This window comes from Euprymna scolopes, chromosome 7, assembly GCF_053919585.1.
Source record: "Euprymna scolopes isolate OS-2025 chromosome 7, ASM5391958v1, whole genome shotgun sequence".
Taxonomy (NCBI): Eukaryota; Metazoa; Mollusca; class Cephalopoda; order Sepiida; family Sepiolidae; genus Euprymna; species Euprymna scolopes.
Genome location: NC_136488.1, coordinates 120,673,720 through 120,700,792, shown reverse-complemented (window position 1 = coordinate 120,700,792; position 27,073 = coordinate 120,673,720). Strand labels below are relative to the sequence as shown.

At 33.4% G+C, this 27,073-nt stretch overlaps 1 protein-coding gene across 1 annotated transcript in view; it reads left to right on the top strand.

The window, feature by feature from the left end:
* Window positions 1–27,073, top strand: part of LOC145279915 (sarcoplasmic calcium-binding proteins I, III, and IV-like) — a 219,756-nt gene that overhangs the window by 117,928 nt on the left and 74,755 nt on the right. Inside the window, exon 3 of the mRNA XM_080131472.1 lies at window positions 3,290–3,342. Coding sequence (XP_079987598.1) covers window positions 3,290–3,342 — 53 coding nt within the window. The remainder of the gene's footprint in view (window positions 1–3,289; window positions 3,343–27,073) is intronic.

The window sequence follows — 27,073 nt, the reverse complement described above, 5'->3', positions numbered from 1 at the left end:
AGTGCAGTACATTTGGTAATATCTTTATGAAAGAGCAAGAGAAAAGTAAGACCTGCGTCTTCTCCAATAAGGCTTGTCGGTCTGAAAGTAGACATACTGATGGCTGCTTTAATGACACCATTTTCTTCTGCTTGAATAACATCACATCCTTTCTGCTTCATGCGATCCATGACCAACTGGATACGTGAATGCTTGTTTTCCACATTCGACAAAAAGTCGTCCTTTTTCCTAGAAAATATCATCCCTCTCAGTAATGTTCGCCTTCTTTATTGTCCTCTCAGTAATGTTCGACTTGTTTACGTTTAACTTTCGGCTTCATCTTCGATGCACACAGTCCTTTATATTTGGTTGCACATCATAACCACCAAACACCACAGTCGCTCTTCCATAGTTTTCGGCAGTGACTGAAGCATACTTTTTTTGCAATCGAACTGTAGCTGCTCCCCCTCCTTTCATTTTAGATGGAGAAGAAGAGATCCTCCATCTGGTATGCTGTGCTCTGTGACTAGAAGAGTTTTCTGGCAACCACTGATTTTGTTTTGGCATAATTTCTGATTGTTTCGGCAAGTTGTGCTTTGTCCGCCTGAGGCAAGATCCCTTTTCCCTCAAACAAAGATATTGAGTATAAACACAGTTCATAGGACATGACATCATCCAGCTGAAGATTTCCCGAAAAAAATCGCTGAAACAGGGTCAATGCTACGATCTTCAGATACTTTCACGCTCTTGCAGGATGCTATAGTTTTTGCATTCAAACTCCGTTTGTGATCGTAGGAAAACACTGATTGTCCATCCATTTTTTAACAACGTTTCTTCAATTTCAAAGTGGTTCTGCACATTGACGTCTTTGTTTGCATGAATTCCTATGATGATCTTCCGTATCGATTAATCAACTGAAAACGGTGTTACACTGTTCAGTTTTACTACAACTTTTCCGACATGCATGACAAGGTTGTAGAAAGATATTGCATGGAAAGGTTGTAGAAAGATATTGCATGACAAGGTTGTAGAAAGATATTGCATGGCAAGGTTGTAGAAAGATGAAACAGTGGATGACATGCCCCAAACTGTTCTCTGGTGCCCGGGCATTCCGCTTTCTCGTGTCAACCCGCTTTAGCTTTTGAGTGAGCGCATTAATGTCTGCTCGATCACAAGATCGGAGTCAAAACCAGCCTAGTATTAGCTGATGGGTCGGATTACATAAAACCCAGAGTAGATCTTCTGATGCACTTCAGGATTGTCGTCTTTAAACTCTTGGAAATATAGACGAACCAACTTCAGATAAATCGGATATTGGCAAGCAAGCTGACAAACCACTGAGATGCATCTCCCAAGACCCCTATTCGATCAGCTGAAACAAGTGTCCTAGGTATACTTAGCATATGCTGATAATTTATTCATAGTTTTGTGATCTAGGAGGTCTTTGCCAGTTCATTTTTTCTTTTTATCAGTTAAAGTATTGTAAACTTTTTCTATGCAGTTTGATTCCATTATTGAATCTAAATCACCCTCACCAGTCTCCATGAACATGTACAATCGCTCAAGTTTCTCCACTTTGCACTGAAAAGCAGATTCATCGCCCAAGAGATCCTAGCAACAATCTGACTGATGTACCAGTATGTGGCCACGAAATTCTTGTTGCACTGCTTCTCCGCTCATCATGTGTACGACCGCATTTTCACCATATAGTGTCGCCATGATTTCCTTGAATCTAGTGACACCCATCAAGTTCCAATGACATCCAACACATTCATCAAGGTATAGAAAGTGTCAAGCAACACTATCACATTCCTAATTGAACTAGATCTGTTACAGCTTTCACGATTTCAGACGCCTTCCGAAATAGTGGTTGATCAAAAGTTATGATAGTCGCCATTTTGTGTTTTGAGGATAGACTGCATAGGTAATCTAGGGTGGACAGGATACGTGTTTTATCTCCTAACTGCATGTGTATCATTGGAAGAAATTGGATCAAAGATTTTCCCATATATTTGCAGTCCTTATGTAGCAGGTGGACCATGTCTTGCCAGGTGGGTGTACTCTTGTTGAAGCGAAAAGACATTTCCTAAAATATTCACTTTGCGATAACAGATATCAGGTGTGTATGGAACTGACAGAAATTCTAAGCGATAATCTTTAATTTCGACCCTCGTCATTTCGACAAGTTTCAAGACGGACGTTTTTTGTCGTGGTATACTATGACTGACTTGTTTTCCGGATGTGATGGCTGCGTTCATTCCCATCCCATGGAAGGTGTTCTTTCCATCCAATATTATAATGCTATTATCCACGTCGTCTCCTGCAAACAACAGGGACCGACCACATCTAACACGTCCGTGGCAAGTGAACATGCCGCGTTCAATTCCAATATTTTTACGTCTGGATATGATGAAGCAAATCCACTGGTTGAAAGACTATCAATCAAGAGTCGTGAGCTATACAAGTGGTGTATTTGCACCGCGACACTAAGCTGTAGAAGCGCAATAACAGTTTTTGGGCGCACTGCTTGAACGACTGCTTGGCTGATGCCAGCAACTTTTCTGGACGCATGCTTCCCAACAAACAGATGTTGCAACAAGAACCGCAAACTGGCTGGAATAAAATCTAATGTCGCTGCTAGTTTCAGTTCTGCAGTTTTTGGATGCATATCATCCACTGGCTTCATTGTTGTCTTGATATCAGTTTTGATGAGTTTTGCGGTGGGTTGGAGAAATGCTCTTTTCTGTGCTTCCTCATCGTCTCTCTTAAAATGAATTTCATGAAGAATATCAGAGTTTGTTTCCTTAATATCACAATGTTTTGATGGCACTAGGGCCGTCAGTCACGAATATAAAGCTTCCATATCGACTTAACAACTTTTCTTTTAACTGATTTCCATATGCTGTTGATTTACTACCATGCAGGTATTCTCCCATTTTAGTGACAAGGTTCGATACTATTAGCTGTTCTTCATCGTTTTCCTCTGTAATTTCTTTATGGTTGGGTTATTTTTGCGTTATATTGACTGGACTATATAAAAAGTGTGGGTGCTTTTCGTCTTGATATATTGCACGCGATAATAGAATATTTAAAAGAAAAATGTATTTAGAAAAGATACGCGGTGTTGATTCATATCTTCTATTTAAGTTTAATGTGTGACGTTTCTTCTCTAAAGAGGGAATGTTGAACGACATTTATCATTTACGCTATTATCTTAGAATAATTGTCCGGTTTTATCGAAAATGTTATATTCAATGCATATGGATATTTATTCGACAATAATTGCTTTAATATATTGTATTCCTTACAGATTGCAACCACGATGGAGTCATCGAATGGGATGATTTTGAGTTGGCCATTAAAGTAAGTATTTATCTTTTTCATATAATCGTCTTTATATTCGACCATCTATTTACTACCTATCTCTTTTACTCTCTCTCTCTCTCTCTCTCTCACTTTCCACAGAATGTCCACCCTACACAGATTCTTCTTCCGAAATTAGCATTAAATATTAGAGTGGTACCCCTATGTAATTATATTCCAAGTTCTATTAAAATCAAATACTATTTAAACCGAATACATATTGAATATATATATATATATATATATATATATATATATATATATATATATATAATGGTTATACCGATTCGTTTCCTAGATGCAAATCTAATTAAACATACGCGATTATTAAAGATGATAAAATACAGTGACACTAGTGATGTATGTCATTTCTAAAGATTTTATTAATTAATACATGATCTGAAACTTATTTACTTATAGTCAAGCACGCTTTTGACACTGGCTGATAGAAGTCAAAGCAAATATATTCCGCCGGAAACTTGAAACATAGATTATCAAGTTATAAACGCAATTCAGTTTGCATTTATTTCTCTTGCTTTTCATCAGATGCGGCAAACACAAATTTCCAACTTTGATTTCAAAATGACTTTTTCTAAATTTTTCAAGTAATAAGCAAAACCAATGGTTTGTTTGTCGTTCAATTGTAAAGATAATTACTTTTTCATTAACTGTTATGGAGAAATGGCGGTATTTTCCACTGTGTTGACCTGTATTGCTTTATATTAATTATTTCATAATTAATTTCACTCAATAAATTAGGTGAGAGTGGGAGAATATATTACCTAATCGTATGACACCATTAGATTTTCTTGATCTGTAAGAATCAGCGTAAATTAAACATGTGATTTCACCATCTCTCTTACATCACATTAAACTTACTGAGTCGATAATATCAGTGTGTTACAATAGGAATTTTTCTTAACTTTTAATAGGTAGGTGCGCATTTCAACAGAATCCTATCTAATTAATTAGATCTTCCATACACACTGTTATATGCAACCAGAAAATAATATATTGCATTCTCAAAGCACATAAATATACACACATCGGCGCCATTTCAAATAGTTATGTAGGACACATATAGGACAGCTGAGTTGTTTTCTTTATACAAATTAAACAGTGTATCTATGCATATGTGTGTGTTTGTGAATATAGTTAACCAGTAAATTCGTAAACTACTCGTGACATAACACTGAAATTAACATGACATACTAATCATGCATCAAGAACTGTTTAAAATAAGTAAAATCTTATGATGTGTGATGTTCATAACAAGTAACATCTTTTGATGGATGAATAACGCGTGCAGAAATATCTCGGCAAGTTAAAATGCAAAATATGAATTTGAACTTGCCGATATATCTGTTGCATTTTTGCATGCGCAAATGCTTTAATAGTTTAAAGTGGTTTTATTTTACATCTGTATTATCTAGGTCGATAGCTCAAACACTAGAGGATGTGGCTAGAGTGCAAATCATTTTGGTTTCGATTAAAACCAATGAAATCCAAGTAATGTGTTTACTCTTAAAATCAGTACTATATATATATATATATATATATATATATATATATATATATATATATATATATAAACGAGATGTCTTGGTAATAAATAATACGAAATCTGCATGTATTAAAGTATATTTAAGCATATTTTCGACTAGGCAAAGCCGAGTGTTCTCTGCTAGTTATGAAATAGAACTATTTAAACTTGATAACTACCTTTAAATTAACCACAAATAAGTTATATCGATTAAATTGGGCGTTACCTGAAAGTCAATTTATTTTCAATTCTGCTTCGCCTATACATTCTCATCCATTAATTATATCCTTTATTCTTTAAAAAGATACCTTTATATGCAGCTTGTACTTATCAAAACTCCATCTATGCAAAAACACACTCAGACACACGAAGTAAAAACACATTTAAAAATATACATGTGACTAAGATAGGAAATAATTGAAAAGGGTTTTTTTCTCATTTCGACTGGGGATCAACAATAATTAAAGATTTCTCTCGGTAGAAATCTAACATTTGTTATGAACTATAAAATAAAAATCTATAGTTATATTTTTTAAAAGTCCAAGACTAAAAAAGTCTTTGTAATTTTTGCTTTTTGAAAACATTTTGCCTTATTCACAGACACTCTGATAAATTACTTGTTATATCATTTCTGATTTCTAGATATTTCTTATATCAATGAATACATATAGTTGGCGACAAAGAAACAGAAAACAAAATTTTAGAGCCAGTAGCATATTCGTCTATAAATGATAATGTTGATAGACAGTATTTTTGCTATGAAGTTTCATTCAATTAACAATAGAAAACAAAAGGTTCACTGCTCTCCTCAATGTTTAATACTTTGCTACCGATTCAATCACTTATATTTATGTTGATTCATAAAGTTCAAGAAAATCTAATACTGACAAAGTATAAGGTAACTGATTCGCTCAATTAAAATTAATTTATTGAATCAAATTAATTATAAAGTAATTAATCGAAATAAATAGGAATAAAAAAGTGGGAAATATCTCCATTGTTTTTACAAACAGTTAATAACAAAGCAATAACCTTTGTACTTAAGCAATACTGCTAATAAATAACGGAAGTTTACAAAGATTGTATTTCCAGCATTTAATTTGACAACTGTGAAAAATACAGGATGGAATGATAAAATTATCACCCTAGAAAAGACGACATGATTACATTTCCGTTCGATGAAAACCGTGTCTCTTTTTGTTTTGTTGCATACTATCTACTAGTTGGCCAGTTATGTACAAATTCCAAGAGCAATAGAAGCCTTCTATCATGTCTAAAGGTGAAACAATTTTCAACGAGCGAAATCAAAGCCGCGCAGCTGTAGAACTCATGATCTCTACCGATTCAAGTCCTGACAACAGGACCATTGTCAGCACCAAAGAAATTCATCGCCGAATAAAATGTATTTATATGTAAAAAAAAAAACTAATATGTATTAAAATCAAAACTTAAATTTTTTTTTCTTTAACTACCATTATTAAACATTGGAAAATTCACAAAATTTGTTTTTTCTTTTTCATAGATAAAGTTAGAAGTCATTAAAAAAATGATCGATCGTTCCTTAACTTTTGGACGCTAACGTATATATGCATACATTTACATATATATATAAATATATATACATATATATGTATGTGTGTGTGCGTGTGTTTACTCGCATATATATATTTGTTTAGGCAAAACTTATTAATCAACAGGAAGTCTTTTATGTTACTAAGAATTTTTTAAAACTTCTTTCTTAAATTTTTGTTATCATCCATTTTTCGGTCAAATTTGTGTATGTAAGTTCCATGGATTTCTTTTTCTGTTCCCGTGGCTTTTTTCTGTTGTGGTTCTTATTCGGGCAGTTGCTGTTGTTTTTTTGTTGACTGTAAATTCACTTTTCACTCACTATATCTCTAGAGAGCGTTATTCAACTTAATCTTTTGAAAGGAGAAATGTATCTTTCATGATGACGCTCACTTGGTAGATGTAAGTAACCATGATGTTGATTTTTTAAAGAGTTTTGCTTTCTCATAATTTTCTCATACCAAGTTAGCGATTATTAAGTGCAAGGTAGCAAAATACAAACTTCATTCCCAAATACTTTCCATGAAGCAGGTACAAGCTGGAGCATAATAACATCTACGTAATGTTATAATTTGATAGTGTTACTCCTTGTACTTCAGTAGGAACGTTTTTCTCTGATGTCTTTAATCATTCTCGGTGGTGGTGCTGAGTTTAATCCTTGTCCCTGATGGTATAAACTGGCACACACCTGCTCTCGGAAGAAGAACTTCTTTTCTGGGGAGTTTAGAGAAATTTGAAGTGCGGGGAATCGACAAATTGGGTGAACACACTTATTTTTATTCTTTTCATTTGCTGATGAAACTCCTGTTCCTTATAGCAAAGATCCTCTAAGGATCCGGGTTGGCGTTCGTGGCCAGGCGGATTATGGTATAGCCCATTTTCTCCACCCTCGCTGGAAGACGTCTGCTTCCCGGTAGTCGGTACTATCTCCTATATTGCGTCTACACCTGGGTTAGTAGGTCTTTAGTACGCCTTTTTCTTTGTGGTTGTGATTGGTAGTGGTGGGGATTGTGTAGGTTTCATTTTCTGTTGGTTTAATCAGAATCAAAGCAACTCGAGATATTTGAAAAGCTGTCTTGGACGTGAGAAAATTTGCATCCAAACCAAAAATAACGAAGAAGATAGATATGAAAATGGAAAGAGAGATGAGTATGTATGTAGAACGGGAAGCTGTAAAGTCAGGATCCGAATGGGACACACAATGATAGATCAAAGTAATAAAATGATAAAAAATAGAGTTATGTTACTTTATTCCACGCCTCATAAGAGATGGAACAAACAATGAAATGTTCACAGGTGTGAATATTGGCAGAGGGGTATACTCAATTCTTTCAGAGATCCTCTCAAAAAATAATAATTCGGTCATTGTGGGGACATGGCGGGTTAATATGAACGTCCTGCTGTACTAGGAAAAATAAATAGAACAATTAAGAGCTTTCTTTGGAGAAGTTTATGCCATATAAAAAGCTATCTCTAATGAAAGCACACATTTATGACCATGAGAATATTGAGGCTTTGATTTAGATGCAATTTTTGAGTAATCTTCTATCATGAAATCATCTACAGAAACAAACAGATCAATGCTAGTTCTGCACACGCAGGATAGGTTGGACACCTCTCGTAACAAGATTTCAACTGCTTGAATGTTAAAATGTAGACCCTTGATGTTGGAGGATTCCTAGTGGTAGGTGTCTGCATTTAAAGTTGTGGTTTACGTTAATATAGTATATTAACAATAATGATATTGAGGTCGGAAAATGTATAGAAAAGGTCCATATGTATGTTAAAAGCAAATAAGAGAGAGAGAGAGAGAGAGAGAGAGAGAGGGAGGGAGGGGTAGAGAGTATGAGTAACGAACATAGAGATTTTTTTAAAGACAAATGAAGGAAAATAGTCGGGCCAACTAATATGAAAAGGGGGCCCTCACTGGAAACGGCTGCACGGTAGAATTTTGTCCATCAAATGGTAATATAACAACCCCAGTATTATTTTCCTTTTGATAGGATAACCTCGTTTGGAGTTACTCCTGACTATCCGGCAGTTAACGTAAGCCTTACTAAAACGTTTACCTCCACATCTTTATTAGTGAGATCGTCACGAAAATAGAAATAGAAAAATACGCAAATCATCTCAAACTTCTCACACAAAAGTGCAAACGGAGTAGACATAGCGTTCCATTTCCCCATTGTCAGAAATATAGCTTAATAAGGCTTCAAGAATTTTAAATCTTTTTAAATTAGTATAGCGGTGTAGTAGGTGTATCAGAAGTTTTGTGGGAATTTTTGACAGCCCTAACACGAAACTGCGAATAAAATATTTAAAAAAACTCCTAATTTCTCTTTTAAAAGTGGGTGGTTTATTTTCTTTATGGATTATACTTCCAAAATAAACTATTAAAGCTGTATAAAAAGTAATATAAATTAATTAAATTTTATGAGGTCAGTATTTTGCAATTTTTAAAATTTAAAAATCTATCACAATTTTTCTATTTATTCAATTTTTACGATATTTTCAGGGTCAATGTGGAATTTTATGCTCTTTCCAATATATTGCATAAAATATTTTAGACAAACGTCTTTTTTTAATTCACGCCCCCCATGTTCAAATGTCTATTAAAAAGTAAATAATTAAATAACTCACCAAAGTTTTATATATCAAAAATTGAATATAAAAGATCAATAAATAATATATTCAAATTTAAAACAAAAAAGGAAGTGTTTTTAGAAATTTACCTGTAAATCCGAAGTTTAAAACCTTTTTTTTAAAGAAAACACGTTGATTATTTTTTTAAATGAAACCTTGGTCCTTGCTTCTTTAATTGAAAAAAACATTAGGGTTTGAATTACATTTTTCGAGTAGTTATAAGCTTCGAAAGACAAGGGGTGGAATTATTCAATATTTGTTCACGAATTTTCTGACACACCTAGTGGTGTAGCATGTGCTATGGAAAACATGATGATCATTTATTTCTTCCATATGACCGGTCAATGGCTTTGTATCCAGGAATTCAAAGTTTTTTACATCTTCTTTTAAAACCCTATCGTATTCAGACGTTGCCAAGATTCGGTCTGAACCTCTCTGCTTCCCTAGTCGGACTGATCTAACTCCTCTGACTCCTCGACTCCCCTAACTAACTTCGAACTCTTTCCTATATTGAGAAATCACCTATGTCTGCTCAATGTGACTTTAAGTCACGTTTCATCAACATGCGCGATTTGCACGTTTTTGAAACTGTTTCTGATGACCAGAAAATTTCCCATTCTACTTGTTGTTTGACAAAGGAATTTAACCTACTTCTCTAATTCTATAACCCATATTTTATTATGCATTCTTTCTAAAAATGTGAATAGTTTCCAGCCAAATTTGTATTTATTAAATATTTTAACAGAATTAACAATTTACTCGACATTCCATTTAAAACCTATTGTTCTTTAAAACTTATCTCCAGGGTTCGATTCTCGTTTTATCTGATTTTTTTTTCATTTAACTAATTCTCTTTATTTTTACTTACATGAAAAGGGGACAAGCCTTTTCATGTAACAGCATGAGTCTTTAAGTAGTAGGAAGTAGTTGTTTGTGTGTAACAGTTCGCACATAGAATTTTGTTTGAGAAATGCAAGGTGAGTCTTTGAGTAATGTTATTGGTAGTGAAACCGATGTAACGAAAAGTTTAATTATGGTCGGAGATGCACTCACCTGCTGCACATTAAAAACTTTATATTGTTCTATCGAATGTGCTTTAAGTTTGAGATATGTTTTTTTTACACAGTGATCACCATTTATCAAGGCCCGGAAGCCACTCAGGGATAAGGGTTATTGCAAGTACATTACGTTAGTGTGGAGATTTGATGAAGTGTTTACTTAAGGGGGCGGTTCATTAGGAATTTGTTAACGTTGGACTTGAACACATCCAAGTTGTAGTCCGGAGGGAAGCAGGCATACGGAACATAGTTCCACAGGCGTGCAGTTCTAAGAAAGAAGCCTTGTTCATGGAATCCGCGTTTTGATTTAGGCACAGATAAAGAGTGGAGGGAATTTTTCACAGTAGATTCAGCTAGACCGGTGTTTTTCGTGAAAGATTGGCGAGGGGGGACCAGAGATTGGAGTTCAGACGAGCACCTTCCATGGAAATAACGATAAAACAAGGATAGGCTCGCAACGTCTCTGCTGTTGGAGAGAGGTTGCAGGGTAGAGAAAAGGGCATCCCCCACTAAGCCACGAAGTCTATTTTGTACTCTGTCAAGGCAGGATATGCTGTTTTTGGCAGCTCCTGCCCAGATATGGCAACAGTATTCCATCCTTGGACGTACTTGGCTATTATATAGATAGAGAATTGCATCAGTAGTGAGATATCTTCTGGAGCGGTAGAAGTATCCCACCATCTTTCCAGCAACCTTGGCAACAGACTTGATGTACGTGTTCCATTTCAGATCAGGAGTAAAGGCCAAACCCAGAAGCTTGTCAAAACACGGGGTCTCTCCCAGACGAGAGCCATCCATCACAATTGATGCCAGCTGGGGATCAGAGCGTTGATGATGTAAGGATAGGAGTTTTGTTTGTTTTTTTGTGTTAATGTTAACGTTTATACTAAAAAATTATACTAATTTAGATTAGTTCTGAAACTGAGTTTTATGTTTAAGCGTTTTTTTTAATTATATATTGCTTGCCTTCACCCGTTATTTGCTTTGGAATTTTCGTGTAATGTATAGGTAGTAAAATATTGCATCAGTACTACAACAACACAGCCACTCTCGGTATGGTTTTTACTGTAAGCAATAACAAATACTGCCTTTTTCTGATATTTTTTTTGATTTTCGTAAAAATGGTAAATTCATTGATAAATAGATACTTTTCCTGTTCTATTTTGCTCATTGGAAAACGCAAATGGGCAGCAGCTATTCTCATAGACTTAAATGAAATACAAGATGTAAAAATGAATTGATATCGTCGTCTCTTCTCTTCGCTTCTCTAATATGATAAAATACTAACGATTTTTCCCCTTTACAAAAAGACATAAAAAGAAACTAACGCGGCTATTCCTCTGATACCTTCTTTCGCTCACCATTACCATATTACGATCCAGCGTGTCTTCCAGCATTACTACTTACATTTCCTCAACTTTTCCTAAATGCTACATTTTTACCATCAACCATCACTCTTTCACTTACGTAATCTAACAGAGGCAGTAATTAATCTTTTTTTCTTTTTATTTTCATTCTTCCCAAAAAAACTCTAACCGGGTCTTTTATTTTTAGTATTACTTTCCTACGATACACCGGTTAATTATCCTACTTACTACCTCAATTGGCTTCCCACATATTGCGTTGTTATAACCCTAAAAACTAATGCATTTTCCGTTCAAATATCGGTATGTCAGATTAACAGAATTATCAAAACATGTACACATATTATTCGTTTTCGTTACATTTGATAAAGCAAATCGTTAACACAAAAACAAATTCCCATTACGGTTACTTGTGTTAACAGAAACTTTACCTTATGGCTTCGACGCCATTTAAGATCAAATCATCGCCGACACTGTTTTACACTTTATATTTTTCTTATTTTTCTTTTATTCTTTTACTTTTAGTATTTACTTAACAAATATAATTTAAACAATTAACAAAACCCATCGTTCTGGATGGTCGGTACTTTGACTTTTATTAGTACTGTTTTTATTATGTTTCTAAATACTATTCGGCAAGAAAGTGTCTTCGATGTTACTTGTTTATTATGTATTCTTAATATTTTATTATCTCTTAGTGATATTCTTCGTAGCCGTGGCTCGCCGTCTCCGGGCCTTTGTTTTTCCTTTTTTCTCCTTTTTTAATCTAAAAATTGTCAGAAATATTGTTGTTTCATTTGTGGAGGTACGTTTGACATATGATTTTCTACACAGTGAAATTTTATTACATTGTTAGGTGAGAGTAGAGAATAGTAAGACTTCCTAAATATATGCAAACATACCACGGACCATATTCTCAACATCCTTTCCTACGTGTTATCAATGACTTCCTACATAATGGCGTTATTTTTTCATCGTGTTGTTTTTCCTTTTTTTAGCTTCTGTGTTCTCAGCCCAGTAAAATAAATGCATAAGTATCCATGAATTGTTTTAATAATGTTAGGTGAAAGTACAGATTATTTACAAAAAAAATACTACCCCTCCTCAGGTATGAAATAGTTTTCTAAATTATAATGAAGTTATTTCTTTCATCGGGGTGTTTTCATCAGTGTTTGTCGTCGATAATCTATATACATTTACAGACTGTCCTCGGATACGAATTAAAACTAAAACAAAAAAAAAAAAAATGGAAAATCCATAACATCAAATATGACAATATACCGGAAGACTTATGAATAACTATTGTTTTATTATTTAGATAAATAGGTAGAAAAATTACTTTTTTTCACTTAGTTAAGAACAAAGATGTTCATGCGTAGATGTTATCGTGTTGAAAAATAACCTTTTTATTTAGAAAGCAATTCTTAACATATACAGAAGGGGCTGTTTTGTAACTTTTCTGTACTTTCATCACACGATTTAATAAACAAAACAAATCTCCTTATTTGATACACAGCATAATCCATGGTTACATCCTTTATTATTGCAATTTTTAACATTGCGTTTGTTGTGGGGGGGGCTTCATTTCATTACTAAGAGATAAATTCATGAACGCAACACAAAAATACCTCAGCCTAGAAGGTTTCCTCCGCAATTGAAATTTTTTGTAAAACTTCAGCTCAACTTGTTATCGTTTACTTCTAACATATTTCTTACTTGCACAGTCTACCAACTCGCTTATGCAAGTTCCATCAAAACAAAATTACCTTAGTCCATAAGGATATCTTTTCATTGCACAAAAGTCTGATCCATTGGATTCAGCATCGCTTCAAATATGTTTTTTGTAAAATATCTTTATTCGTTACTTTTATTTCTATTGAGGAAGATCGTACACAATCGTGAAACAGGAAACAGAAAATTTTCATATGCATATGTTTCTATTTACTGTTTCGCAAGTGTTTAAAGTATTTATCAGTAAAACATGTTTATTCTTTACTTTCCATTATAGCGGGGTGAAACTACATTATTTTGCGTAAATTTCTAGCATGGGTTTTTGTCGATTGGGATCCCAATTATTAACTTAAGAACTGAAATGAGCTTCAAACTGATTTGCGCAATATTTCCACGAGGAGACGTCGGTAAACTGAACATGGTAGTCAGTTATAAATCGTGCAAGTTTATTGCACTCATTAAAAATAATATTTAATTTCATTGTTTAAATTTTCTCGCATAAATTCGCGGCGATCCAATATAACAGCTTAAAGCTCAGTTACTTAACCGTTCCTTCAAATAAAACAATGCTTTGAAAATAAGTATTTCCATACAATTTGCTTTGAAGTTAAAGTTTTTACATGAATACTGACTAGAAATTGAATGGGGTTCCATTTTTTTCCTTAAATAAGAAAATAATATTATTACTTTTAAATATTTAAAATCAAAAATGTTTTTTTTACATTAAATTGCATTGTTTTCCATTATTTTTCTCGTTACATTCCGATATACTTTACTTTATTAACACAATGCTTTAAGAAACTATCTCTCCCATATATATATATATATATATATATATATATATATATATATATATATATATATATATATGCATGTATGTGTGTATAGCATAAGAAGAGAGTACAATATCGATTATTTGTTACTCCATTTGCTTGTGTTTGGAACGTATAGCCATTGCTTACTATTCACTTTGGCTTTGTATAGTATGACAAAGAAACATGCTCCTCCTACGCGCGTAATTCAACTTTAGTTCCCCTTTAAGTAGGTAATCTGTCCTGTAATATTTTTAATCGTATCAATTTCTGTAACTAGTAAAGAAGCAAGTGGGTTAATGAATTAGCGCCATTAGAGATTCTCAGATAATTGGGGAGAAGCAATACCACTGTCTAAAGGAGGTCAACTTTAAAGTAAAATCTGTCTTGGATTTTTTCGATTACATCACTCAGATTGGAAGTGGATTAAAAGGTCGATGTATTTCCTCATATATATATATATATATATATATATATATATGTATATATATATATATATATATATATATATATATATATATATATATGAAAGGCAATAGTACTCAAACACTTCTACATGTCGACACACTATTCAGTTCTTTAAATTTTAGCGGACTACCTCACAAAAAAAAAACAAATCTTAATATTTAAACGAATATTTAAAAATATTGACCAATTTTCATTCTCATGAGAGATTCCAAATATAACAAGAATTAAGCAAACGATTTATTTGTGTTCCTCTTTAATATATATATATATATATATATATATATATATATATAGAGAGAGAGAGAGAGAGAGAGAGATAGAGAGATAGATAGATAGATAGATAGATAGATATAAAAGTTGTTTGCCACCTATAACAACTTGTAACTTCGACTTATAACCTATTCGCGGCACACCAGTAATCAATATTGTGAATACTAATGTGCATAATCACGTTGATACAGTGGTTCCCGTCAGATCTCCGAACCTCACCAACTTTGTGCCTAGTCATTACTAAAATGGGTGATCAATTTGGGAATTCCAGGTGTTGTGTGTACATCGACACCTACCTGCAAGAGTTCCCAAAACCTTACGTCGTCATCTCCCCTAACGGGAGAACCGATTGTAAATTTCATACTCCCATGAAAGTTCCTCCTTCGGAAGAAGCCGGTTAAACCCGAATAGGGTTATTACTGACGCGTTCACACACACACACACACACACACACACACAAATACATACTGTCAAGGTTCCATCGTAGTAAATCACTGTGTTAGAAAGAAATATTTTTGGGAGGCTGTCTCTCTCAATCCAATAAAGAAAACCTCTTATTGCTATTCCCGCCTAAAACAACTTCTAATTAAAATGTCTGTATTAAGAATGCATCGGACTTTCTGTATTTTTCTTTGATTATGGTTAAATATAGATTAGTCTGCTAACAATGATTCGTGGATATTTTTTTTATTTCAAGGCTTAACTTATAAGAAGCTCAGCAAGAAAATAGTTTTATTGTTTAGACGGACGCCATAATTCAATTTTACATCACAGCGTAATCACACGGACAAGTGTAAAGGTAATTATAAAAGGCATGCGTGTACACATAGGCATGGCACAGATATGTCGATGCCCCTACATGTCTGCACTTCGTACACGTCTGGCATGTTAACTATGCATGCGTATGTCCAAATTAAAAAAAAACAACAAAAAAAAAAACTATCTAATCAGATTTTGAACATGTCTGCCCAGTTCAAAACGGATCGGTATTCGACCTGTCAAGATGTCACCTGTCGGATTATAACTTACTTACACTGCTTTTGGTTAGTTGAAATGTGTTATTCTTATGTTTTACGACCGTTTGCAATTTTGATTTGTTAAAGACTTGTTACGCCATTGCGATGACTTTTATTTTATATAGCGGCGTCCAAGCATTTTATTTAGAGGTACTGTCTGTCTTATAGGTCGGTTTGTAATTCTTGCAATTAAAATAGTAACATTATTCCCGTCCATTCTTCCATGTAACAGACACTGTTTTTGTTTTTTTTTTTGTTTTTTTGGTGGTTCATCAATCATTAAAAGTTACATAAGAAACAGCAATAAATTATATAAGTCAATAAAAACAATCACTTTCACCGGACTTGAAAAGTCATCAATCACAATAAAAAATATCGAATAAAAGTTCAGGTGGAAATATATTTCTAACTCATGAACGTAAACGTAATACATAAAACTCGCATATTTATTTGGACTTTATATATATATATATATATATATATATATATATATATATATATATATATATACTAGCATGGGTACCCGGCGGTGCGCGGGTGTTTGGAGGTGTATGCTGAGAAAAAAAAACGGTCAATTGTTTTTTTTTTAAATTTGACCCCTAGTATGACCTCTTTAAATGTACTGTTTTTGGCTCAACTTGAGTTATTTAGTTAGATCCATGTCCAAGGGACCTATATCTAAAATTTCAAGTGTTTAGACCCAAAATTGTCGGAGAAGTTTGCTAGAGTTTTCAAAGGTCAAATTGTTGAACAGCCAAATTTCTGGCCGAAAACCGATCACGTAGATTTTCCCAAATCTCAGTACCCTGTATATCAATTTTGGAGTCTGTAGACTGAAAATTAACAGAGTTATTGCGAAGAAAAATGTACACAGACACACAGACAGACAGACAGAAAGATACACAGACACACAGACGCTATTATTATGACCCCTTACCATTTATTGTTTTGGGATCAAATCAAGTTATTAAGTTAGATCCATGTCCAAGGAACCTATATCTAAAATTTTAAGTGTTTAGACCCCAAATTGTCGAAGAAGTTTGGTAGAGTTCTCAAAGGTCAAATCGTTGAACACCTTAACAGCCAACTTTTTGTCCGAAAACCGATCACATCGATTTTCCAAAATCTCAGTAACCTGTATATCAAATTTCGCGTCTATATATATATATATATATATATATATATATATATATATATATATATATATATATATATACATATATATATATATATATATACTAGAATGGTGTGACCCCTTAATCGCAAAATTTCTTCCCGAAAACCGATCAAATCGATTTTTCCAAATCTCAGTACCCTCTATATCAGATTTCGAGTCTGTAGACTAAAAATTGACAGAGCTATGTCGTAGGGAAATGTACACACACGCACACACACAGACATACACTTTCACTTTTATATATATATATATATATATATATATATATATTTTTTTTTTTTTTTTAATTAGTATATATAGGCAACATTTTGTCATTCAAGCAAACATTATTAAATGCAACGGAGATATTTTGCTTCATGATTTTTTTCGATTTTCTGTACAATCTTTTTACATCAGAATTGAAAATATTAATGAAGTTTCTATAATTGCAACTGTGACGAGCGCTTTCGATTCGTCCACGAGTCACATTCAGGTGTTGAGGAAGTACACATGAATTTTAATTTCTATTTTCGCTCCGTCTACATTTTATGTATATATATATATATATATATATATATATATATATATATATATATATATATATATATGCAAAGAAACTAGACGTTGCAGAGAGTAATGAGGATAAAAAATATTCCAGCCTCCAATATTTTGATTGTCATTGGAGTCAGCGAAATCACCCATTTATCAATCAAATCGATGGATTGCCTACTCCAGTCGAGGAGTATTCGCAATTTACCGAAAGGAAGTTTCACATGCCCCATCCCTCCTCCTGACACTGGATTAGTCCACAAGGCATTGTTGTCTACATTGCTCAGTAGAGAATTTACTGTTGATGTTATATAATTATTTTTATATAATAACTTCCATCAGCGTTTAAAATGCAAAAGTCAACTATTATGGTTCAATTGTGTTCTAAACGCATTTTCGACAAATCCCTGTCCTGTCTATGAACTTAGTCTTGATTTTATAAAATATGTTTGATATTTTGAATGTAAGTAAAGTTAAAAATGCAAAAATAAAGTATCAGTGTTTTTTGTGCTCTTAAGAGAAACATTTATTTCGAATGCTACCCTGCCTTACGACAAAAAAAGCTACTGTCGATCTTATATGCTTGTGTGGTGATAAAACTGTTTGAATGTAATTGTAATGTAAGGCTGTATAATTTTAGTTAACATGGACTTACTTCTTTCATTGGAATTTTTCGACTACGGATTTTCCATATTATCGAAGATATTCCGATAGAAACCTATCTAAAAACAATCCCAGATACATAAAATATATGTGTGTGAAATAAAAACATCGGCCTAGCAGTTTTGAAACACATTGTGCCGTTAATATATAAGTAGTCTTATGCTACCTCACGTCAGAATAAATGTTTTACCATGCATGTTTCAATTGACGGTCTACCCATTCATCTGTGGACAGGCGCAGTTAGAAAGCACCATTACTATTATTATAGTTGAAAACTACCGAGGAATTTTCGATTTGTGTTTTACAAAGAGCTTTGCATTATTGTTATTATATATATATATATATATATATATATATATATATATATGCGTGTATATATATATATATATATATATATATGATTGCTGCATCTTTCCAGATGATCGCTGTCATATTGAGTACTTCCCACATTTTTGTCTGTCATCTAAGATGACTCTGCAGATCCACCGCAGATTTGCACATATTGAAACAAATGTGACATATAAATTGAGCAATTTCCACTGAGTTGACTACTCTGGAAGCTGAAGTGTATTCCTCTGAACAATCACATGCCTTCACGAACCAGCATAGACTTGCAAACTTTGCTGCATATTAAACAAACTGTTTGATTCGGACTAATAGGTACAAAGTCGATCTGAACAGGAGTTTTGTGTTACTTAAGGTGGTTGACGTAGCCAGCTTTGCCAGAAGCACTCGTTCACAAGTGTCGCATTTCTAGCTCTGTAGGTCATGGTTAAGACCATCTATTAAACCTTTGCGAAGCTCTTGCTTCAGATTGCTGTGAGCCTGCTTTCTTTTCTCTAGAGCATCACAACTTCCATGTACAAACTTCCGCCACTTCGGCCTTGGCAGAGTAAGTTCTTCCCACGTCTCAATGTTGATTTGCAGAACTTTCAAATTGTACTTTGTACTGTCCCTGGACCTTTAACTAAGTTTCTGTTGAGAGCGCTTGCCGTTTTCCAGCTCCCCATAAAATTGTTTCGGCGGCCTACAATTTTTATTCGACCCACATGAACTACACAACATGTGAGATCTGATTAAAAGGATCTCGCATTAGAGCAACATGCTCTCATAAAGATCTCAGTGTCGGGTACTTATGCTTCCGGATGTATGTTTATTCATCCACAATTAGTTTTTCATTTTTCTTAGCTCACCTTGCAACGTGGTTTTAACCTCTTTGTATTGCCACAAATTAGTTGTGTGATCAGAATGATTTTCATAAGTAAAGATTCATAAATAGTCTGTTAATTCATCCGCAATTGATTAATTTCAAGATTGTTTTTGTCGAACCAATCCCTGTTTTTATAAGCTTGGACGCCAAGAATATCAGCACCAGAAGAATAAGCCCGAGTCTTTAACTTCATCTATGTGCTATTAAATACAAGATCCTGAAGTTGTTCCACCATACTCTTTTGAACTTCAAGCACATTTTAATTGGCGACATCAATACGGCTAGGCACCTTAACGCCACTATGACTAACTTTTTTACAGATTCGTAGATAAAACTTTCCTCTCGCCAACTTGTGCATGTCTGTGCATATATATATATATATATATATATATATATATATATATATATATATATATATATATATATATATGTATATATATATATATATATATACAGACAGACACGCACACACATGTATAGGAGCATTCGCTCGTAATTGCTTGCTAGTCGAAATGTTTCTTAAATTAAACAATCTCACAAATAGTCGTTGTTAGAAAAATTAAAAAAAATATTTCTAATATAAGAGTAAGTAATACAAACTGCCAGCGCGATTATATTCCAAAATATATTTACTGATTCTACGTTTCTTAATGTTTGTATAAAACACCACATGTTTTTATAAACCGAAGTGAAACGATTTTTCTGTTAGTATTAAAATTACTACTAATAAAGATTATTTAAATATTTACATATTTATTCTTTGTTTATTTTCCTTTTGATTTAGAATATGTATTGGAAAATATATTTGGTTCTCATATATTTCATTATTTTTATGAAACAATGATTTTCGCTAGAAAAATTGGATTCATATATCTAGTGTCTCTAGATTATTGGAAAAATGTTATATATAATTTCGTCTACATTCAGGGCTGATCACTGTTTGTACAGTAGTGTTAGATCCTTAAACTATTTCGTCGTATTCTGGTGTAACTGTTCAATCGTTTTCCAATCTAGATTTGAAATCGCACCTCAAACTGATGAATTGTCGTATATAAAAATCATAATCTATTTTCTGATAATTTTTTGCTTTTTGAGAAGCGATTTCCAAAGTGACCTTCTATAACTATTTCTAGATGTAATACGTGTAATAGGACGCCTTTTATATCATTTGGATTATTCGGACTATTGGTCTCATCTTGAGTTTTATTGTTAGAACGCATAACACTGAAGACGAGAACAGTAATCTAAATACTAAAAATAGTACGGATTACGTTATCGAAAAAAATACAGAAGGCTTATTTTTTTCTTAAAATGGGAGAATGATCAATGAATTTAAATGACTTAAAATCAGTACGTTTGTAGTTTAATGAAACAAATTAGAAATATTAACATTAGTTTATTAATTAACAAATATTAAAAAAGGGAGAAAAGTCCTGTTAGTTTCTTGATTTTGAGCGGGATTTGTAAAATGATTTTGGTTTGGCTTTGTTTTTTGTTTTTTTTTGCATTACGATATATAAACCTTTTTCAGGTTAATGCGCTAATACAGTTTTTCATGCTTTAAGTAATTTATATATTTCAGTATTCATGAGTCTTGGTTTGTTGTTTTGCTTTACGACATATCAACCCTTTTCAGCTTATTTATTGCTGAATCCAGTAATTTTGGAAATAGTTTTTGTTCTTCAAGTTTATAATGCCTTCAAATATTTATTTATGGTGTTTTGTTTGATTGTTTTGTAGAAAAAAAAATGCTTTTTTAGTTCGTTACTTTGCAGAAAACGATAAAGTTTTGCAAGTGAAATTAGAAAAGAAGTCAATAACACCGAGGTGTCCTACCTTTATTCTTGGGAAGCCAGGATGTTCACACAGTCAGCCTTCAAAGCATCCAATAATCATTTTTTTGGATTAAAAAGCAAACTCATGTACTTCCAATGCCCGTCTAATAAATGATCCAGTAATTCTATTTCCTATCGATTTCGGGAAAAGCTAACAGATATCTTTTATTTGACGCATTGGCATCGTGGTAAAATCTTACAAAGCAGAACACGCCTTTCGGCCATTTTATCATCCCGAGTATTGTTCGCCTCTAAATCAATTCTATAGATTTTCGGAACCTTTCAACGCGCTTTGTATTCGAAGACAGTTGAAAACAACACGTCGTTTAAAAGACTGTCAAATGCCGCCGGGCGAAGCAGGTATTATTTACTGGGGCGATTGGAAAAGGTGTGTAATAGTATGACGCCTCGATAAAGGTTGTCGAAATGTCTCCGCTTCCTTAGCTTGTGGTGATGACGCGCTGGGTGTTTACTATCGAACGGAAGTTGCTGCGCGAGACCCGTCCGCTTCAGTGCAAACAGACAACGCCTATAATTAAAGATTCCGACGTACTGCGCCCATGATGAATCTTAGATCGCTTAAGGCGTTTGATGTTCGAAAACAACGCCGTAAGTAATGGATACGGTGATTATGAACGAAACAAACACAAGGGTCGTATCATCGTATCAATAAGACTATGACCTTGATATTAAAAGGAGGTGTGCCGTTGGGCTAATGGATATTATACGTCGAATGAAATCGGCCATGTCGACTTTAATTACAATCACATCTACTGTTGGATTTTAACCACTAATATGGTTTAATAGGAAAATTATTAACCCGTTATTTATAACAGCAGTAGGTAAAACATGGAGGATGTTATATTAATAATTAGCGGGGGTACCCGGCGTTGCCCGAGTGTTTGTTTCCGGGAATGGGGGGGAAGTTTTAAAAAATGTTATGGTAGGTAAGTAGGAAGGATCAAACCCGGAGTCATGAGTAAAAGTAGGAAAATAAAGTGTGAAAAAAAACAAAAAAAACATCTGCAACGTTAACAGTTCGGCCACCAAGAAAAGTCCATTCCAGTTGTTTAGGAAAAAAAAAAACGACTACGGTAGGTCAGCGCGAACGTGAAAATATAATGTGAATTGTCCAGCACGCTAACCACTACGCCACAGAGCACTGCAGCTTAGTTTAGTGATTTTAAATAACTTCACATGAAAGAACTACGAAGCCAAACCGGTGTTCTCTTCTCAACTGTTCCTTGTGAACGATCCCCAAACGGTGTTAAATGGTGGCAGGGGGAGGAGGAATTTATTAGAGAGAAAATATTTTACCACTTCCATTGATCTTAACCGATTTTGGCCGTGACTTCTCAGCAGAAAATGTATAGAAATTTAAGATTATCGAGGAATTTGAGAAATAATAAGCCTATAACACACCTCAGATATTGTTCTGCCGTTTGTGCATATCATATTTGCATGAAATATCTAGATTTTTAATCCTATTAATGTCAAAATCAGTCGGGAAAATTAGTTCATTTTATTTATATAGAAGAAAGAAGAAGAGAAAAGAAAAAAAGAGATAGAGAAGAGAAGAGAAGAGAAGATTATACAATTATCATTCTTGCCGCTTCTGAATGTAAGTGAATCCTGATTCACACGTCTACCTATTTAAATTCAGCTACGTCATACGTAATATGTATTATTATTATTATTATTATTATTATTATTATTTTTATTATTTTTATAATAATAATATAGGTTTTTGGCTCGATAAATAGCAACCCCGTATTTACAAAATAGACGAATCGTTTTAAGTAGAAAATATCTCCAGATTGACTAAACAAAAGCGGCCATTAGAAGACATGAAATCTAAGATTTAATAATGAAAATATGTATATTTCGATGAGGTAGTATTATTATTACACTAGTAAGTGAAATATATATATATATATATATATATATATATATATATATATATATATATATAACTACTTAATTTACTCACATAAAACTATATACGAAAGTATAGATTTTTGCATAAACTTTAAGTATTTACTTCAAAACTGCTCAATACGTAGGTAGAGCTAGTTAGTAATTTATAACATATATATGGCGATTAAGCTACACTGAATATTCTGCGTTTCATCCACTCTAGGACTCTTCAGGCTTATGCGCGAATTCTGTGGTTGTTTGTCGTTTTTTTATCTGCGCATCTTCAGCTTTCTAGTATCCACTGCGCCCTTCCTATAAGCCAATGAGCATGCATTTATCGGCAAAGGCCTAGTTGACCTCTGGTTGACCTGCTCCCTTGTGTGTGCTCTGGATATTTAGTTTCTTGATCTGTTTTAAACTAGGTTAGTGTTTTTTTAAATGTTAGTTTATATATAAATATATATATATGTGTGTGTACATACATATATGCACATATATATACATATATACATACATACATACATATATGTGTGATCGTTCATGTATATTCATGTTTATTTAATTTATTTATTTGTTTATTTTCTATTGTTTTTGTTGGTTTAAAACTATTTTGTATCGCTATCCTAGAGTAAATTTTATCTTGTGAACACAGTTGTTTTCTATTTCTCTTCTACAGTTTAATAGATGTTGGGGTTCTTTAAAGTACAGGATAGCAAATTTTTCATGAAGGCATAATCTACATGGGTCGTTTAGGTCCCTACATATGGTAGCTTGTCTTATTATTTTCCATTCGACTACCGGCGAATGTCCGCTTTCTTTAAGTTCACATTTTTTATTCGCTAGTGTTGTTTTCATACGGTGTTTTTTATTGTTAAATGTACTTTTGTGGTCATAGTATCGAGTTCTATGATACTAAAGCACTATATATATATCTATATATATATATATATATATATACATATATATATATTATAATACCTAAAACAAATCGAAAAAAATGTAAATATTTTTTAAAAAATTGTACGTCAATATATATCTTATAATACTAAAAGTAAGTTCAAAACGGTGAAACAATAACGCTTTTTTTATTATTTAATGTAAAAAATCAAAAATTATATATATATATATATATATATATATATATATATATATATATATATATGATGAGAATAATGGAAATAGTAATCCGGCAAAATAGAGAAATAAAAGGGAACAAACCGAGTTATGTGTTCATCAACAGTTCGTCTTTACTTCCAGACTTCCTCGTGATGAATGAGATAAGAAAACAAGGACCCCAGTACAAAATTTTAAAATGTTTCATGTGCAAAGTGTGATGCTGTTCTATTTCAGAAACGGAAAAAGACGTTGGAAATTCCAAACTTTCATTTAAGACATTGCAGCGCGTCTTTCTGGACAGTCCTATTTTAGCCCTGTCAAATATAGCAGCAGTGTTTCTGCCTGGCTGCTTGATAATTTGACAGCGAATTTTTCTACCATCACGAACAGAAACTGACTTTATTGTGTCTTTGTCTTTCCTTCGTTTGATGTTTAGATTTTTAACGTATGAAGATAATGTTTTTCCATTTCTTCCAAGCTGCTTGTGTCGATGTACGAGAGATGAATGTTCTGCCAGGCGTGCAACAACACATTTATTTTCACTAGCTGTCAATCGACCCTTTCTAGGCATTTTGGTAGACCTGCAATAAAGTGATACACACTGTCAAATTCTCAAGCAGTCAGGCAGAAACACTGCTGCTATATTTGACAGGGCTAAAATAGGACTGTTCAGAAAGACACACTGCAATGTCTTAAATGAAAGTTTGGAATTTCCAACGTCTTTTTCCGTTTCTGAAATAGAACAGCATCACACTTGGCACGTGAAACATTTTCAAATTTCCAGAAAAGAGAAAAATTAGAATAATTTTCAAAATATTTGTTCAAAGTCCACAAAAATCAGGCAATAGCAAGGCCGGTTTTAAATCAAACTCATAAAGAAAAACGTTTGGCTTGGGCTCAGAAATACATAAAAATCAGTTTTGAAAATGTCCTTTTATTGATGAATCCTTTTATCGATGAGGCCGATTTCTCGATTGGATAAACCACAAGGGTGGAAATTAATGAATTCCTGCCGATCACTAAGAGAACGTCGTGGCATATGGACTAAATGTTACCTTGTATAACCTGGAACAACAGCAATTATGATTAGAGATGATTTGTAGTCTGTTGGTGGATATTTTAAACTGATTTAGGGGCGATAATTTAAGATGGTTTTTTAGCGAATTTGTTGCTGCGGACTTTCTTTTTGCCTCCTCAATTTGAAGTTATTTTTTAAATTGACTTGAACACTAGAATATTTCAATTAAAGTCAAATATGAAGAGGTAAAAATATCGAGGAATAAAAGGCGAATCAAATGAGGTATAGGTTGTTTAAACAATTACATTAAATGTAGCTTTAATTTGCAACCCTTGATGAAACAGATGGGTGGGCCAAAGTTTGGATTCATCTTAGATTCCCTACCTCTCATCGATTACTTCGTGAACAGGGAGGTTGAGGGGTCACGTTTTGGGCTGGAATAAACTGCGATCAGTGCCAGAAGATGTGAAGCTAACAAGTAAGTCTGACATTTTATTTTTAAATGAGCATTTGCCACCATGGCTTGATGACCTTGATTGGCTCGTCACCGCAAATTGATTTGATGCACGACAATGTGCCATCCCGCTCAGCCAAGGCTACAATATCCTTCCTTTAATCATTAGGCATTAGTGTTGAAAATTTGACGATATAGCCACCTTGTTCTCCAGATATAAACCCAATGTAGCAGCTCTGGCCAATAATAAAGATGAAAATTTATGATCGAGTTGTTCAATTTTCGTCGGTGGATGAACCTCGGGGGAAGATTTTCGAAGTTTCCTATACCATCATATCATAGCAAATCTGCCGATTGACATCTTTAGTTGACAACAGGCTATTAAAAGTGATTTTGAGGCATGGGAGATATGTTGATGACTAATATCTCCTTAAACAAAATAATGTGAAATTCGTTCATGTTTTTGGTTAATATTCTTACTGGATATGTTCTTTATTTCATATAAATAGAAGTATGAAATTAGAATACTATATTATTACTGAAAATATACATGTTAGATACTTGCTAAAAAATTACCAGAAATAGAAAAATTAGCATAATTTTAAAAAATGTTTGCTCAAACACCACAAAAATCAGGGAAATAAAGCACCTTGTTATGCTTTTCCAGTGAACAAAATTTAACTTGTCTGCGTTTCATAGCAATTACAAAATTAAAAAAAATATATTTATCTGCAGTAAAGCGATACAGAGGGTTTATATGTACCAAGAGATGATCGTTAGAATAGCCGAAAAAGAATAAACTTACCTCAATGCATACTATTGGTCAGAAAGACGTTAGCATTTAAACGGTGAAAGACACGCGTTCGATTGATTACTCAGGAATTTTACCGAAAGGAAGAGAGAAAACTAAGTGGTAGATAATTAAGTGGGCCAGTTTCTTAACCGAAATTCTTGAATACTGGTAAACCGAGAACATCAAGAATATAAGATTCGATTAGTGGAGAGTTTTTGAAAAATAGGGGCTAGATCAGCAAGAACATCTTTAATAGTATAGTAAATATATGTTAATCAATATTGTTAGTGTGCAATCCAACAATATTATTTATCATTAGTGAGTATTAGAGACAATGATAATGCACGTAGATCAATGCATTGTTTCAAGAGACTTTACCATGGAAATCTCATATGCAAGCAAAGTGTAAGAAATCGCAAATAAAACAAAGACAAAAACCGTGTCATGATATGAACTATGCATCTAAAAGAAAGCGCGTCGCCATTGTCTGCAGAAGCAAGTCTCGTCTCACGCTAACAACTCACCAGCTATTTACCATAACACTAA